The sequence below is a fragment of the Coniophora puteana genome, assembly GCF_000271625.1.
Source record: "Coniophora puteana RWD-64-598 SS2 unplaced genomic scaffold CONPUscaffold_1, whole genome shotgun sequence".
Lineage (NCBI taxonomy): Eukaryota > Fungi > Basidiomycota > Agaricomycetes > Boletales > Coniophoraceae > Coniophora > Coniophora puteana.
Window position 1 is genome coordinate 848,638 of NW_006913053.1, and position 16,904 is coordinate 865,541.

Sequence of the window (16,904 nt, forward strand, 5' to 3'; positions counted from 1 at the left end):
GCGCTTTGTGCTCGCCGGCTGTTGCTGCTGCTTGAGCACTGACCTGGCTGCCGCCGTGTTCAGTGGGACTTCGATGGGGGTTGGGAGGTGGAGAGACGTCGGCGGGGGCATGCCTTGCGGGATTTGCAGGCGCATGTTGGGAGGTGTAGCGGACCGCATGGCTTCTGGCCCTTGCGGGCCCAGAGATCGGGGTGGAGGGACGGGGAGAGCGGCGAGGGACGGAGAGGAAGCGGCCATGTCGACGACGGTGACATCGATCGTTCCCCGTGGGCTGTCATGGATGGGTCTCTGGTACTCGCTATAAGGCGATGGCGCTACACGATCTGTGATATACTGTGCGCGGCGGGCGAGAGGGGTGACGGTGGAGACGTTCGAGGGCTCGGAGGCGTTCGAGAAGTGGGAGACGCGGGACATCTGGGAGTCGAGGATAGAGGTGGGGACCTTGAAGGAGCTGTCGCCGTCCTTGACCTTTTCGACGAATTGGCTGTTGGCAGCTCCTCGGGCGGTGCGGACGGCGTGAGTGTCAGGTGGATCCTGATAGAGGTCGTCCTCGGAGTCGTAGCTCTTTGGACGCGTGTATACTTGCCTCTGCCTCTCTGGTATGCGTTGTGGGGTGGGGGCGGAATAGGTGTAGTTGTGGTAGGCGTTTGGAGGACGAGTGTAGCTCCGGGTGTATGCGTGTGTGGGGTATCGGGATGTCTTGGACGGGTATCTGAGCATGGAGGCGGGAGTGTGGTACTCGATAGGAGGCTGTCGTGTCGGTTGCATATGAGAGAAATGGACTGTTGAGGATGCAGGGGAGTCTGGGATGGGTGACCTGGCTGGAGGAGGCGATGTGAGGGAGGTGAACGACGCTCCTGGCGAGTCCTCGACGCGATAATCGTTGTCCCGTCTGCGCCAGTTGGACGGTGCTGCCATCCCAAACCGTGGCGCCATCGTGGTAGGAGGTCGACGTCGTTGTATGCGTCAGTGTGTTGCTGTGGACTGCAAAAACGAGGCGACAATGAGTCCACGTCCAAATCCGGGGATGTCCTTCACGACCTCCACGACAAATCTTCAAAAGGCAACAGCCATCCACCTCATTGGCCCCGAAGTATCTCCTCGTCTTGACTCTCACAACTTTTCTAGACCCATTCTCACCATATTCTCCACTTTGATAGATCTCACCACCTGAGCAGCACCGCGTCGTGCCTTGTTCAGTCCAAAGTGCCGGCCTATGCTGCTCGTAGCTTTCTGGTTCACATAATTGGCACATCACCGGACTGCACTCGCCCCAGGACTCTATCCCCTATCGTATAGGAAGCGACGAAGCTCAATTATGCTCTAAAGTCAAAAACGACCTCCAAGCGATTCGAGACCTGCTCAAGTGATCACATCACACGGACCCTGAACAGACCTACATAGCCACACGTTCTTCGCCCAGTCGATTATCCTTTCCCCCCGTCGCTCCCGACCCCATTCTAGTCTCTGCCGGCAATGCTCCCAGTCCCAGATTCATGCACAAGCAATCCCCCAGACCCCCTACAAATCAACGCAGCAGACCCACTCGCCACCGCCATCGGCCTCGAGCTCATCGGTGCGCTCACTGTCGGCGGCACGTTCTACGGCTTCATGGCCGCCGCCGCGGCACTGTGCGTGCGTGCCCTTGTCCAGACGCGCGCGCGCTGGACGCCCAGGCGGTTTGCCGTGCTGCTGGCCTCCGTCTGTGCACTTTGGGCCGTCGGCACCGTCCTCGTAGCGAGTGAGGCGCGCTCCACAATCGAGATGGCTGCGTTCTCGATGAATTCGGGCCCGCGGCAAGGGCGGGAGGCGCCGCCGACGGATGCGACTACGGTCGTGGTTACTTCGTCCTATTATTTGATGAACGTGTTGGTGGACGGCATTATGGTGCGTGGTGGATTATTGGCTGTTCCTGAGCGTTTCAAGAACACGCTTGTAGATATGGCGCTTCAAAGTCCTCTGGTCCAACTCCCGGTTTTACCGCACCCTCTTCTCCGTCGCCGTTGTGCTCTACGCGTCGATGATTGGCAAGTAAACCTGCATCCTACAAAATATAAACACATTGCCGTAGCGAAGCTTACATGCGTTGTGCATCATCCAGCCGTCGGCTTTGTTGTCGCCGCTGTCTTCAACGTTACTCACCGGTCGCTTTGGGCCGACTCCGAGGTCGTAGAATGGATGCTGACTACCCAGATCCTGATCACCCTCACGTTCAACATCTACACCACCCTGCTCATGGCATGCCGCCTCCTACTCTACCGCCGCCGCTTCAAACACAACTGGGGTATGTCCCACATCCCCTCCACCCCTACCCACCGTCCTTCCCCATCGTCACGAAATCTCAAAACCAATCTAACCTCTCACCACCATGCCGTACTAACTCTATACCACACACACGCACACACAGGCTCCCCCCACAAATCGCACTACACCTCCATGGGCAGCATGCTCGTCGAGTCCTGCACCGCCGTCACGATCTTCACGCTCCTCTTCCTCGCCACGTACCTCGTGCACAGCCCCGCTGCCGCAGGTGCAGATCACCGCGCCGCTGCTCGTCATGATACGCGTCTCCCGCGGCATCGCGTGGGAGCCCACCACCCCGCGGGCAGTCGAGAGCGCAATCGATAGAGCGCTGGCTGCGTGTGCGCTTCTCGAGCCTGAGCCGACGTAGAGTGCTGTGCTGGGCGGGCGAGGCGAGGCTGGGGGTATTTTCCTTTTTTTTCTGTGTACGAGTGCTGAGTTTATCTCGAGGGAATGCACTGCAGACTGTACTGTCCGATATAACAACCCACCGCAAAACAGGACCCGCCCGGACCGGAACGTCCACAGTCCCGATATTCGATCAAATCCTTCAATGGATAGCAGAAACACACCCTTCCCCAAAATACCGAACAAGCACCCTCCTCGCCCTCCGCCCATGAAACAACCACACCATCCACCCTGGCCAGATGAAGCTCCGCAAGCGCACTAGGAAAGCACCCACCCACAGGCCGACGTCCACCGCCAGGCGACTGCCGCTGCACATCAAGATTGATGCGCACCAGGCGCGGAAATGCCTGCGCAAATACAATCACAATCTTTGCCAGCCCCCGCACCTCGACACAGGACGTGCCCATACCTCAGCCGCGGGTGACACAGTCCCTCCGCGAGATTCTCAACAGAAATAAGGGAGAGCTCGGAAGTCCGCACGAGCCTTGCAAGCATCTCGTTCCTTTGTGGGTAGAAACAATGGGGTCGTCAAGGACGTTGAGGTCGTCAAATTGGGCAAAGATATCCCAAATGAGCTCGGGCAAGGTGAGGGCTGGATGCATCGGCAAGGATCTATGTTCTAGGCAGCTCAATACAGACAAAAAGAGATGTTATCTGGGATGAGATTGAGAAAAAGAGGTGACGAGACGGAAGCCTTTTCCTCCGAGCTTTGGGCCCTTTTTCTCACACCCATAGGCATACTTTTAGCTTATATTCGTGTAAATTGTGCCCTATTTGGCATGTATCTTCCTTATTTGAACATATTCATATGCATCTCTGTCCCAAAAATGCAAACTCCGAAGTAAATGTTCAACATTTCACCAACTTTCCTTACAACAAAAGCATAACAGAAAAATCGCACATTATCTGCACTGTAACAATCTCAAGTTGGGAGATCCTATCGAGCCAAAGTTGAGGCACAGCTTGAACTCTTTGTGGCACTAACCGTAAACAAATTGCGATTTTCGCGGGAAAATGGTGCGATAAAGAGGGCGAGCCTTGGGGCGAGCTGGGAGCACCAGCCCCCACCTTTTCTCCAGCCTCCAACCAGCCGCCCCCTTGTTGGCGAAACAGCTCCGCTCAAAACATAGCGACTGGTTTGATACTACCTGTTATTGAGGAGAAATGGCTGTGACGACACCCAAATTTCGAAGGGTTTCTCCAATATGACATGCACTCTCGCGGCACCTGCAACAACAAGCTGGAATCCATAATGATACATATTAAATAGAGCAACAACTACACCTCATCTCAAAGGTCTGTGTCCATCCATGTGCTTGAGGATTGGAGTTAGCGTTGGATTATTGTACGTCGGCTTATGTATAAGCCAGAGCACAGCGAAGGAAAATCATATGTTTTATCTGCCAAAAGATCGTATAAAATGGTCCTTTTAAAAATGTTATCATACTAGTGCAGCGAAAGGCTTTCAGACCTCCCCTCTTTTACACATTCTTCACCAGAGAATCATAATCTATCTTCAGTGATTCATTCGGATTCTGATTTCACTGGTTTCCTCTTATATCGTTTTACAAACTTTAATTTTAACTCTATATTGTTTCCTTACCTTTATAAAACCACGCCTTTCTTTCATGAAGCATCTCTCACAGTTTCACACGGCCAAAACCCTGTATCAGGGACAGCGTCAATCTACTGCTCGCAATCAGACAACAGGGGTTTTCCACTGTCCATGCAGCAACGCTATGAGAAAGCGGAGCACTGCCTTACGCCACGCACAAGTACTCGGCACCCACGGGTCCCTTGATCGACGCTCGCGATGATCACGTCCTCGAGACACAGCGTATACTCTTCACGTTAGATGCACCAATCGCCCACCAGCGTGGCTCAGACCGAGCAAAACCCTGATGGCGACGACGATCTACTCTTGATGTACCTCGCTTCTGTCCATGATCTTAACTGAGAGTGTGGGACGTCGTCGGCGGATCACTAGTACCAACACTGCTGTTTCAGAGTACAAAGGAAACCAGTGCCGCTGCAGATGCGGCAACTTACGTTCTCTTCAAGCTCCTCTTACCGCGCGTCGGCGCAGTAATCACAATCATCGCCGGACGGGCATGGCACATGCTAGCGTGAGACTGTAAGTTCAAAAAGTGCTGGACACTCCCAGGCTTCAGCGCTTCAGCTTCAAACGCGGCGGTGGAGATGCCAGAGACGGCTTAGGCTCGTTCACAGTGGCGGTTCACCTGGGCGCCAACACCCGTTAAGACTTTGTGTCGGAGTCCGAATTTTCTCGGCGTTATGGCCTCCACGTTCTTCGAGTCGACTTCGACCCGTGGTATTTATGATGTTAAACTATGTTAAACCGGATAATAGCATGACGCCTTCACGAGGACTTGGGACGCTTACGTTCGATGCCAATATCTCCCGTAAGGTTACGCCAAGAAGGAGGATCTAATCAAAATTGATGATCAAAACTACGACCAGCTGCGAGTGCAGTATACGGGTAATAGCAGGGTGGTGTACACAAGGGACTCAGGTGTAGAACTACATAAACAAGCAAGGTAGATACAAATACAAATACGACGCGTCAATATTCAAGATAAACATCAAGCGTGTGTATGATTTCTCCTTCCTCGCCAGAGAAGAACAAAACAATTAAAAAAGAAACTGAAAATAAAATAGATAAACATGCACCCACAACCGCCAAGACAACTCAATGCGCGCAAGAAACGTCCCAAGAAACGATACCGCTGAAACACAAAAAACAAAACAAAACAAAAAATCGGTATCCACTGTACTACACACCCGCCACTCACGTCACGGGCATAACGAGTCTCCCGACCACGTAGCTCTGTGCCTTGACGAGCCCTCCGCCCGCCACAACCGGCAGCCCGCTCAGCCCACTCGACGAAACACCACCACCGCTTCCACCTCCGCCGTGCCCACCATACCCACCGTACCCCGCATCGTCGCCCGAAAACCCGAGCCCGGGGCCGGGCAGCCGCCCACGCCACTCGCTGGGGTGGTACGGCAGACGCGCAGCGCTGTCGTCCCACGAGTCGCGTTCCTCCGGCCAGGGCAAGTCCGATGCGGACGTCGGCGTGTGCCAGGGTGTGCTCGATGGCGAGCACGAGGACGCGGACGATGCGAAGCCCAAGAGCGTTCCCGCGTCCGCGGGCATGACGCATCCCGATGCTGATGCTGATGCTGATGCTGATGCGAACCCGGCAGCGCTGTCCGTCGACGACACCGAGCCAGGCGTGAGCGGCAGCGGGCTCGTGGGGAGGCTGAATCCGCTGCTGTGTCCAAGCCAGGGGCGGACGGGGGGCAGCGGGACGGCGGTGGAGCGGCATGCCTCGGACGGGGAGAGGTTGAAGGCGCGCAGGGACGGCGGGACCCAGTGCGAGGGCGAGGGCGCGCGGCGTCTGCGTTTTGTCTGCGTGGAGGCGATGCTGGTGGGGGGAAACGAAGACGCTTCGGGGGAAGAGGCGAGCGTCGTGTCTGTGAGCGCCGATGACAGCGTTGACATGGTCGACCCGTCGCTGGTGCGGGAGCGCTTGGCTGTTGTCCCGCCCTCCTGGTCGATGGACGAATGTGTCTCGGTATCGTTTGATTTCTCGTCTGATATGGATCCTGGCACGGAGGCGGGCGATGTGTTTCCGTTGTTTGCCATTGCTGCGGCGGCAGCTACAGCGTTGGCTGGCTTGAGCGAGCACCGTTTGACGTGGCGATTGAGATTAGACGCGACTCCAAATCGGCGACCGCAGATGTCGCACACATAGGCTAGATAAAGCAGGTCACGATCCATCAATTGCGAGATTCATCCGGATAGGAAAGTGGCTTACCTTTGACCCCGGTATGTACAAGCAGATGCTGGGAATGGAACAGTCAATACCAAATGCATTACGCCACAAACCACAAATGAAGAGGAACAAGTCGAACGCGTCGAGCAGCCCCCGGACTTCGAAGAAAAATATTAAAAAAAATATAAAACAGAATATTCACCTTCTTGAGCGTCGACGGTCTATCGAAACTCTTCTCGCACATCCAACACCCATGCTTGCGTGCCCGCTCTCGTGGCGGGGCCCCGCCCTCGTGGCGTGACCTGCCGCTATTAGCAGCCGCGGCGCCGTACGCAGTCCCATTGGCAGCGCTAGCCTGAGCCGCGGAGTGCGCGCGCGCCGGGAGCTGACCGTTGTTGATCTCGGATGGATCTTGCGCCGAGAGTGCGTACGGCAGCCGCGATTCGGGCGGCGATGGAAGTAAGTGGGCCGCGTGCAATGGGATGAGCATGTTGTTGGGCTGCGCGTGCGATGAGTGGTGTAGGTCATAGGACGATGGGTAGCCGGCTGCGGGGAGGAGGTGGAGGCCCAGTGCGTGCTGGTGCGAGTGTGATGGGTGGGTGTAGACGCCGAGGGATGGCTCGGGATCGGCGTAGCCCGGGACGCCAAAGATGGAGCCTGTGGCGTCGTCATCTGGGGGAGGGAGAGGGTGGATGGAGAGGTGTTGGGATTGGCTGTACAAGGATGGATAAGATGGCATGGACGAAGTGGAGGAGTAGCTGCTTGAGATGGTGTCGATCTGGTAGTGAGAGCTGGAGCCCATAGAGCTGTTAGAGTCCATTGAGCCATAAGAAAAGTCAGAGTGGGGGACCATCTGGAACAGGGCAGAGGTTAATGGAGGGAAGGGTTGGCGGGGGATTAGAGTTGGTAGCCCGAGTCGAGCTTGTTATATATAGCATCGAGTGGGGAGCATGAACTAAGGCGCCCGTGTGGTATAACTTAGTTGTGTATTCGTGTGTTTACGCACCCGTGCGAGCTGCAGTCGAACGGGACGAGAATTAAATTAAAGCGGAATGACCGCGAGGAGTCATCTTGTCATCGCCGAGGCCATGATGGCACCCGTGAGGAAAGTGCGACAGATCTGTCGGACGGAATCAATTTCGGCAGGTACAAAAGAAGCCTCGCCTACCCGGCAGTTTGGCGCCGCAGCCCTGCCTCGCCGCCCCGCATCTCGGCCTTGGCAGACCAGCTGCTCGAGGCGGACAAATTAGCACGCAGTGGGCCAACTCATGCTCATAGATCGAGAAGTTTGGCAAGGCGAACAGTTCGAAGCGTGTAACGCTGTGCGCAAAAATGGAAACAAGATGGACACGGCCAGGCTGATCGGTTCGAGGAAGTGTGAATGATGACACAAATCTTTTATGCTAGGCTGCCTCGATCAAGGCGACGAGGGACCTGATATGGGCCCGAGGGAGGGAAAACGAGGCCAACAATGCGGAGATGCCGCCCCAGGTAGAAGAACTTGGGGGCACGCGGGGCGCCTCGAGGTTTTCTTGACTACGGCTTGTTCGTTACGCGCCATCTCGAGCGACTTCCTTTGAACTTGGAGCGAACTCCCGAAGGACACGGGGTTTGTTGGGCCTGCGGTTGGGCTTCGAATTACGTTGTACCGCCGGGACGGGTGTGTTGGGAAATGAAATTGTCTTGCGAAGATCGACACAGGTGTCGTAATTGACTTCGTTGGTTTCAATTATGGATGCGCCTTGCCCTCGGACATGCACCCACGGAGTTATAAGTGGCTACTAGAAGCATCTGATCGGATGTAAGCATGGTCACCATCCGAGTCAAGCTTATATCGAGGAAGTGAATCACCAAATTGGAGGAACAAAGTCAAATTGCACCGCTCGCTCGATTTGATCATTGCTCTTCCATTTGCGTTCAACAGCGTTCAGCCGGTGCGTGTATTTGTCCTTGTTAGGTTCCAACGCCGTTGCCTTTTGGAGCTGTTTTCGCGTTGACCACGTGCCGCGTCTGTCCCCTCCGCCGAACGCGACATTCCAAAAGCCCTTTCCGCGACGTTCACACCACCGCCTCGATCCAAAGATGCCTCTGACGCCAGCACAAAAGGCGGCGATCGAGGAATTGATTGGGATCCTATCCAGCGCAACCCCTCCACGTGGAAAGCGTCTGCTTTCAACCATGTTCATGGAGCTTGTTGACCGCTCCGACTGGCCCGAGTACTACGAGGTGCGTGACGTCTCTATTCAGCCCCAACCTTCGTATTCTGACAATCATGTCCTACTTTTGCCTTTGACGTATGAATACACGCGAGTAGGTTATTCCCGAGCCACGCTGCATCAAGGGTGTCCAGGCCAGTGTGGAGAAGAACAGGTACAAAGACGCGTCAGCTGCATACACCGACTTGTCACTCGTGTTTTGGAACGCCATGTTCTACAACGAAGAAGGGAGTCAGATAGCCAGCGACGCAGAGACCCTCAAGGTGTGTTCGTCCCACTTTCCCCCTCGTCTCCTCCGCGGAGTGCTTACCACCCTCGTCTCTCATGTTCCTCCTCGCATTCCAATCCTGCGTGCACCTATGTGCCAATCACACCTTTTTGTATGCGTGATCGGACCGTGTGCCCACCCGATACACATATGACTACCTAATCGCTATCTGAATCTGAATCTGAATCTGTTCCTGTGGCTTTGCATCTTCGCCTCACTGGCCCGACACGGACTCATCTTCCCCCGTACCCGTACCCTTTCCCTTTCCCGCTCCAACCGCACATCACGGCACCACCGTCATCACTGCTGCGAACCGAACAGTCCATGCTCGTCGCAGAATGGCAGAAGCGTCCCCTCCTTGGCGCTGTTCCCCGCCTCGACCCGCCCCCACAGTCCGCCCAGAAGGTCCACGGCCCTTCAGAGCCCGAGCCCGCCCCGTCGACTTCCGCGCAGACAAGGTCTACCACGGCAATTCGCGCAAACAGCGCTCAAGCTCAGCCTCAACGAACTGCGTCTACCCCTAAACCCACACCACGCGCGGCCTCGCCTTCGTCCTCGGCCCAAGACATGGACGTCGACATCGGCGGCTCGCCCGACCTGGACCAACCCGGCTCGGCGCTCGATGCAGAAGCGGAGGCGGACAGGTCAGCAGACGGCGACGAGGAGATCGTGCGGCAGCTGGAGAGGACTATGCCCCGCTGGGAAGGGTTCGGCGAAAAGGGATGGATGGCGGAGGTCGGCCAGGTGAGCCTTTTCCTTGTTTCCCTCCTTCCCCCCTTCCCCCTTTGTGTCTTTCTCTTTGGAAGACTGTGGTCTTTGGTCTCTTCGTCTCGTGTTGTACACGCATTGCGGACTACGGTCCGATGCCCACTCTCCATCGCAGACCATTCTGCCTTTGGGCGTGAGGGCGTTTACTCTGTCCTCGGGTGCTGCGCCTAGCGCCGTACTGCACACACTCCAGAGACGGGCAGTCCCACTCCCATTTTATCGCTATCCAAAGAGAGGCTATGAGTCACCGATTGATCATGCCATCTGCGTCTTTGTCCTTCTTCTTTTCACCCTTTTCGCCCATCGCGCTTACTCTCGCATCGAACAGGACCGCCTTTTGGAAATTGTACTCGCAATCAAAGATCACAAGGACACTGCTGTGTAAGTCCCTATTCTCCCTGCTCCAGCGCCCTCGCCTCCGCCCCTGTTATCCTGCTGCACCCTCGGCGTTTTACGTCCTGCTGTTATTTTGCTTTAGGACACATCGCTGATCGTTCACAATGCATCTGCGCTCTTACAGAGGCACGCGCCCAGCTCAGTCCCTCGAAGTCATTCCCGAGGACTCAACGTCGCCCAATTTATCGTACCAGGTGAGCCCACCCGTTTTCATTGGCCCGCCCACCCAGTTTCCTCCGTGCGAATGGCCCGGGGGTACCTTGAGCGGATAGCCGGACGCTGACTTTGGCGTCTGCTTCTCCACATGCACAGGCTCCACTATCGCTGCAGCTTATTGAGGTACGCCGAAAAAGCAAATTGTATCGTCTCGTTATCGGGTGGGGTGTGTCGCCTTCCCGAAACGAGAGTATTGGTAAGGTAGCTTACGATTGGCTGTTGTTGCGCACTGCAGGGACGCGCGCGGGCGGGATCGTATGCGGGTGCGCAGGCGTTCGATCTCGACGTGATGCGCCTGTTCGAGAAGGCGCGCAGGTACTACGAGCCGTGCACTGAGCCGTACGGGCATGTGTTGCTTCTACAGGTATGTCCCGCCTTTGAACTTATTCTCGCCACTGTTCTATTTTGCCTATTTTTTCACCGCCGCGGGCCCCCATGAACGACCCACACTAACCCACGCATCTCGCATACAGCGCCTGTACCAGGCCCTCACATCGTCCTCGCCGCCCGCAGGCCCGCCCTACACCTCCAGCACCAACTTCGCCTTCGTCCGCGCTGGCCCGGGCAACGCCCGGCCGCTGCACTCATCCGGAGGCGGTGGCGGGCCCAGCGACGGAGGCGGCGGCAACGAGGGCGCGGCGGTGACGACGTTCCGCGTGACGACCAAGGACCGCCGGTTCGTCGAGGAGGTGAGCTACAAGGGCCTGAGCGTGCGTCTGGCGGACTGGCTGCACGTCGCGAACCCGGACGATCCGAGTCGCCCGATTGTGGGGCAGGTGTTCAAGTGTTGGGTTTCGGAGGAGGCGTGAGTTTTTGGTGTTTGCCTCGTTGCCCGGAAATTGTTTGAGTTTTGATGTTGTGTATGTGGTGATTTAGATCTAGGAAGGGGCAGCCTGGTGTGACAGTCTGTTGGTATTACCGACCTGAACAGGTAAGTCGAGGAGGATGCATGCGTGGTAGACCATATGCAAATTCTGGCTGATGGTGATCTTGCCGTGCTCTAACAACCAACATTTTTTTTTCATCAGACGTTTCATCCCGCTAGCAGGCGATTCATGGAGAAAGAAGTCTTCAAAACGAGTACGTTTCCATTCTGCTCCCTGGATGATGCTATCTATCTTGCTCATCAATCTGTCTCTCGAATTTTTACCGTACCCTCGACACTCCGGCTATCCATCATCCGCGACGCGATCCCATCTTACCTCGGCTAGGCCACTTCGCCGATCACCCGCTAGAAGACATCATCGAAAAAATCGCGTGCCAGTTCACAGCGCGGCACATCCGCGGGCGCCCCAAAGCGCCCGCGTGGCACCCTGGCTGCCCGCTGTACGTGTGCGACGCGCGGTACAACGACCGCGAGCGCCTGTTCGTGCGCATCAAGAACTGGAACTCGTGCGTGCCCGAGGAGGTGCGCAAGAGCGACGAGTTCATGCCGATCGCGCACTTTGAGCGCCTCGTCTACCCGCGCAAGCTGCCGAGCCCGTTCATCGTCGCTGCTGCCGCGCAGAGCGAGGCCCAGGCCCAGGAGCAGGGGCAGGGACAGAGTGGACCCGGGCAGGGGCTGCCTCAGGCGCTGGCTGCTAAGGATAAGAAGGCGCCTGGGCCTGGGGGGATCGGGGAGAGCGTGGAGCGGCCGGCGGGAGCCGAAGTGGACGCGGCGGGGAGGAGGAAGCCTAATAGGACGAGAGCGCAGGCGGCGCCGCAGCAGCCTGCTCAGCAGCAGCAGCAGATAGCAACAGCGCAGACGAGGGCGGCGGCGGTGGCTGCAACGCCGATGACGCCCGCACAGCAGGCGTATTATCAGCCGTATGTACCCACACCGGGCGCGGCACAGGCGCTCGCAGCTGCCCAGATGCAGACGCAGGCGCAGCTCCAGATGGCCGCTGCAGCTGCTGGCGCGGGCAGCGATCGAGATCGGACGATGCTCGGTGCGGCGGGGACACTAAGCACGCCGCCGGTGGTGGAGAAGCTTCCGTCCGAGACGAGTAAGGCTTTCGCATGTGTTTTTTTCTTAATCACAGAGTTGACCCCCCGTTGTTGCGTATTCACAGCGCGACACTTTGAGTGCTCTCCAGAAACAGGCGAGCTGCTCTGGTTCTCTGCACCCCCGATGAACGTCCCGATGGCACCTGGTCCGCGGCATAGTCTCGCGTATCTGCATTTTCTCGCGAAAAAGCGCAAAAAGGCCGCTGCTGCTGAAGGGAATGGGGAGGACGAGAATGAGGATGATGCCGATCGGGACGCAGAGGTGAAGCGGCGGAAGACGCAGGTGCGGCCGACGGCGATGGAGTCGATCCAGGCAGCAACGAGAGAGATAGCGCTGGAAAGATCGGCGTGATGCATTTTAAATCTTGCTTTCTCTTGCTACCATTTGCTAACTGCTTTCGCTCGTAGATTACTTTGTAGATTCCTCTATAATGTGCACTTGAATTTTCTTCCTTGGGAGTAGACCTGTTGGCCGCCCGCCATTACTTGGTGCTAGCAGCCGCCATTGTCTGCGCCCCGAGTTCGAAGTTGGCGAGCCGAATAAAGAGAAACTCGGATCAGCCAAGAAGCACCGACCCCAGTGACCATCACTTCCTGCCGTATTTTTACTCCTGGTAGCATCAAGCCAATTTGACCGTCTTGGGCAGTGCCGCCGGCAGTGCTCAAGGAACCCGGGTTCCATTCTGACAGCTGCGAATTCGTCGGGCGGGGGCGATGTGCGACGGGATCGACGTATGAGGCAGCGCGCCCCCCACGCGGAGCAGAACACTGCAATAAGGCGGACTTGAGTAGCCGAATCACCGCTCGCACCAGTCTATTATGAGCATCCCGTTTCACATACGTGTAGGATCTGCGTCTCTCTAATCTCCTCGGTGCAGGATAAAACGCTGGGTACTCGCTTCAGGCCTCAGGCCCCCTGCAAAGTGATCGGGCGACCGAGCTGGAGATGGTTTCTGTCGTCAGCTTATATCGAAGCACACCTGAGCTACCCCAGATCTGTAAACATCGAACCTTATAGGTTCAGTGCTTGCCGGCGGTAGATCGAACTGGGCTGCCATCAACATCGCTCTTCGGAGCACATGCTTCCTGTACCCCTAGTCCGTGAGCGGGTCAGCGCTACAGCTGCGGGATCAGCGGCTACCGTACAAAGACCAAAAGGTAACACGCACACCGACTTGAATCAGATGTTAATTTACACACTGTGGACCTTTGTGGTGGTCTACACCGGCTCAGGTGCATCGGTCGCGTTTTACCCATTCAGTGCATGCGTTCATGGAGTCAACTATTGAAATTCAGGACGGAAACCAACGGATGTATGCTGCTTTAGTTAATAACAGTTTCCGGTTAGGGTCTCGGTACTCTCTCGGTACTCTCTTATGACCAATGCCGCCTGCTCCAAACTATCGTTGGAAACGACTTTTTACATTAATTTGACTGCTTCTCGATTCTGTCTAGGTCAAATTCCATGAGCTAATGGCGCTCCGGCGTCTGCCTTGGAAGGTAGACACAACAAGAGTCGGGTCAGTCTCAGCAGCGCTCGCTCTTCTCAGGTGAAAGAAGATCCGCGCGGAGATGATACTGTGTATGGTGATTTGTAAACTGAGATTCTGCTCAGCACGGTAGTAGCAATGAACTATAAGTCTGAGAAACATTACCTGTCTCCATATTGGTTGAAGTATTGCTTGAAAAGAAGTGAGCATATCTCCTCGAGCGTAGTAGGTGCGTTGACGTACCACACTGATGACCTTGTTGGCAATGTTTGCGAGGGATGCCGCTAGACGCTATGCGTTGTAATTCTGCAGAGCAACGGTCAAGAATGGTACGTACTTATCATGAAGGCCAGATAAATGGTAGTGTCGCGGTATAATATGTAAGCTATTCTCGAATTGGTCGCACGAAAATGGCGGAACCAGCGATAAAGAATGAGAACCAAAAGAACTATACGAGTTGCAGAAAGCGTTATTCTTTAGTTTTTATTCAAGTGTGCGCAAGACGTACTAATTTCGTAAGCAGCAAGAAAGCCGTACTCAATAGCGGATGATTTGCTGTCTGTGAAGTTGCAAATGTTGGGCCCTGTACTCATCATAGTGAATAAGATATAGGTCAAAAGTAATCAACCACATACTTACACAGATCCTCTCGTGGAAAAACGTTGTTGTAAGAATACGTCAAATAAACAGCAGTGGCCGAGAAAACCTACAGCCAGGATAAATATGGATGAGGCAGACTAACACCACATTGATTGTCACCTACGATGGCCGCTGTTAACATTGAAACAAGCAGTAACCGATTACATCCCCAAAATGCCCATAGACGCATGAAGACAAGCCCTGACAGATCAATGGCGCATAACCAAACAATGAGACTTTGATAAAGAAACATTCAACAATTATTATAGCACGTACCTTCGGCAGAAATTATGCTGATTACATGCAGTGCTAAAAACATCCCGTCAGTATGCTTCAAGTTAATGTAAGAAACAAGCACCATACAAGTTGACGCATACCCATTCTGGGTTGCATTGCACTGCAGCAAGTCTTTTAACATTGGCTCAGTTCGTCCCAGATAAAATGACTCACCGGCTGAAGGGCAGCTGCTCTCAAAGCGGCTACAGTACATCGAGTGATAAGCTCACATTTCCCACAAGTAATCAATCAGGCTTACCCCATACCGTTAGAACTAGTCCTGAGAATGGCACATAACGAGCCAAAGTAAAGACACAGCGACTGATGTCCCATTTCTTTCCCCATACCCAAGTAACCTGCCACCGATGTTACCATCATGTTCAAAAAAATATGTGCATACGCGCTCACCTCTTCGTCCAAAGTGATAAGGTAGTCAAATGCCTAGGCATGAAAAGAGAAGAAAGCATCAGTAGGGGTGGTTATTCTGGCGACGACCGTAAGTACAACCACCTACCAGTAACGCCAAACCCGATACTGTATAGGGCATAGAGTGTGAACGGCATTCAACGACTGAACTTCGGCTCGGCAAGAATTTATCGCTCACAATTGGCATACTATGGTGATTTTTGACATAAGGCAAACGTTCGACGAAGTAAGCAGTATATATAAGTTAGTGGTCTCACCGCATCACTTTGCTTCCCGTACGCGTCGGTGGAGAAGGTGTCCATAGTGTGTTGCAATATAGATGATTTAATTCGGAGCTGTTTAATGTTGTGGGTTTTATGGAAAGCAGCGGTTATTGGGAGGGAAGAGGGACTGAGACTCGTAACTCACGTTCTGAAACGATATCTTTAAGCGTTCACCAAGCTCAAGTCAGACGCTTGTTTGAGAGCGCCCTACACCTCGCAACGAAATGCGGTTCGATAATACACCAGGCTCATGTTAGGATCTGTGCCATTAGCACTGCACTGCAGGGACGATCCCATGTAAAGGCTGTATACATTGTATCCGAGCTCACTGTGTTAGCCAGATAAAACAATAGTACTTCCATAAAAGATTAGGTCAGATATCCTTGGGTGAAGTATCCAATTGGTATCCAAAGATGGGCCACAAGATGTTTGGGAGGTTTCAACTTTGATCATCTCAGATATTCATGCTCGCGGAAATGTGTAGTGTGTCATTGAGATTATACTCTTCGTAAGGCAACAGGGAACAGCTTACAGTAGCATGCCTCCTCTAAACATCTGTGGTGGATAAACAGCAGGAACAATCGTGGTACGCTGCTGTTCCCCAGGCAGTGTATAGTCGCAGAGCAATCCGTACTATGCGGATCACGGTGTCTTCAAGCAAGTCGCACGCCAATAGATACGGAAAAGCCGCCCATGGGTATTGCGGTCCATGAGATTTGTCAACAGTTGGTATCCCAGGGCTCCGTTCATTAGCGGAGGTGCTAGCTCTGGGGTGACTTGAGACAAGGAAGCTTGGATGATGAGTCTCATTGGCAAGGTCATTGATACATTGTAGTTGAGCTGGACGACGTGGAGACTTATCAAAACCTTCTTCAATTGGTAGCGCGAGTGAAAGACAGATGGTAGGTTGAGTTTGGATGGACTCAGACAATTGTCAAAGGCACGTTCAGCCAACTGGAAGGACGAAGGGAAGAGGACCGAGTGATGTTGAAAATCCGACTGAGAGTCATCATGTAACCAAGCTTAGCCCGCGACTCTTGCATCACGGTTGCGGCTGCTGTGAGTTGCATCTTCTGATCACGCTCATCCTCCATCGATAGCGTCTCTGATACAACTGTGGGCGGCGGTGAAAGGAATAAGCAAGATCTACTAGGGATCCCGGACTAGCGAACACCTCGCAAACCCCCAATTTGCGACTTACACGATGTTGACACATCATCTATGTTCACTCGTTAACAAGGTCCCAAATCTGCGCCGATGCATCCAGCCCTCACCTTGCCCGAGCTCATTTAGAATATCTTCGCTTGTCTCATTGAGCTTGATGTCCTTGATGACCCATCATTACCACTTGTCAAAGAACGAGACGTTAGCAAGGCTCGCGCGAACATATAAGACTTTCAAGAGACCCGCCATCGAGGTGCTCTGGGCAGACATTGACGCAAATATCATCT

General features: G+C 54.5%; 4 protein-coding genes across 4 annotated transcripts; 2 read left to right on the plus strand and 2 right to left on the minus strand.

Moving 5' to 3' along the window:
• Positions 1-1,476: 1,476 nt before the first annotated feature.
• Positions 1,477-3,084, plus strand: CONPUDRAFT_160987 (uncharacterized protein; the record flags this gene model as incomplete). The annotated part of the gene is made up of 1 exon (XM_007764879.1): positions 1,477-3,084. One exon carries the CDS (start codon positions 1,477-1,479, stop codon positions 2,626-2,628), a length of 1,152 nt encoding a protein of 383 aa, XP_007763069.1. The 3' UTR covers positions 2,629-3,084.
• A 2,149-nt stretch (positions 3,085-5,233) lies between these two features.
• Positions 5,234-7,362, minus strand: CONPUDRAFT_160988 (uncharacterized protein; the record flags this gene model as incomplete). Its single annotated transcript, XM_007764880.1, has 3 exons — positions 5,234-6,489; positions 6,552-6,579; positions 6,712-7,362. 3 exons carry the CDS (start codon positions 7,360-7,362, stop codon positions 5,519-5,521), a joined length of 1,650 nt encoding a protein of 549 aa, XP_007763070.1. The 3' UTR covers positions 5,234-5,518.
• Positions 7,363-8,591: 1,229 nt separating this feature from the next.
• Positions 8,592-12,803, plus strand: CONPUDRAFT_140847 (uncharacterized protein; the record flags this gene model as incomplete). Its single annotated transcript, XM_007764881.1, has 12 exons — positions 8,592-8,735; positions 8,824-8,988; positions 9,315-9,737; positions 10,090-10,142; positions 10,282-10,351; positions 10,470-10,496; positions 10,609-10,737; positions 10,847-11,178; positions 11,250-11,304; positions 11,402-11,453; positions 11,585-12,358; positions 12,425-12,803. 12 exons carry the CDS (start codon positions 8,592-8,594, stop codon positions 12,709-12,711), a joined length of 2,511 nt encoding a protein of 836 aa, XP_007763071.1. The 3' UTR covers positions 12,712-12,803.
• A 1,083-nt stretch (positions 12,804-13,886) lies between these two features.
• Positions 13,887-15,492, minus strand: CONPUDRAFT_68760 (uncharacterized protein; the record flags this gene model as incomplete). Its single annotated transcript, XM_007764470.1, has 14 exons — positions 13,887-13,966; positions 14,093-14,155; positions 14,187-14,297; positions 14,358-14,432; positions 14,489-14,555; positions 14,613-14,724; positions 14,765-14,797; positions 14,866-14,885; positions 14,939-14,967; positions 15,024-15,120; positions 15,173-15,205; positions 15,279-15,298; positions 15,369-15,378; positions 15,448-15,492. 14 exons carry the CDS (start codon positions 15,490-15,492, stop codon positions 13,887-13,889), a joined length of 795 nt encoding a protein of 264 aa, XP_007762660.1.
• Positions 15,493-16,904: the final 1,412 nt, after the last annotated feature.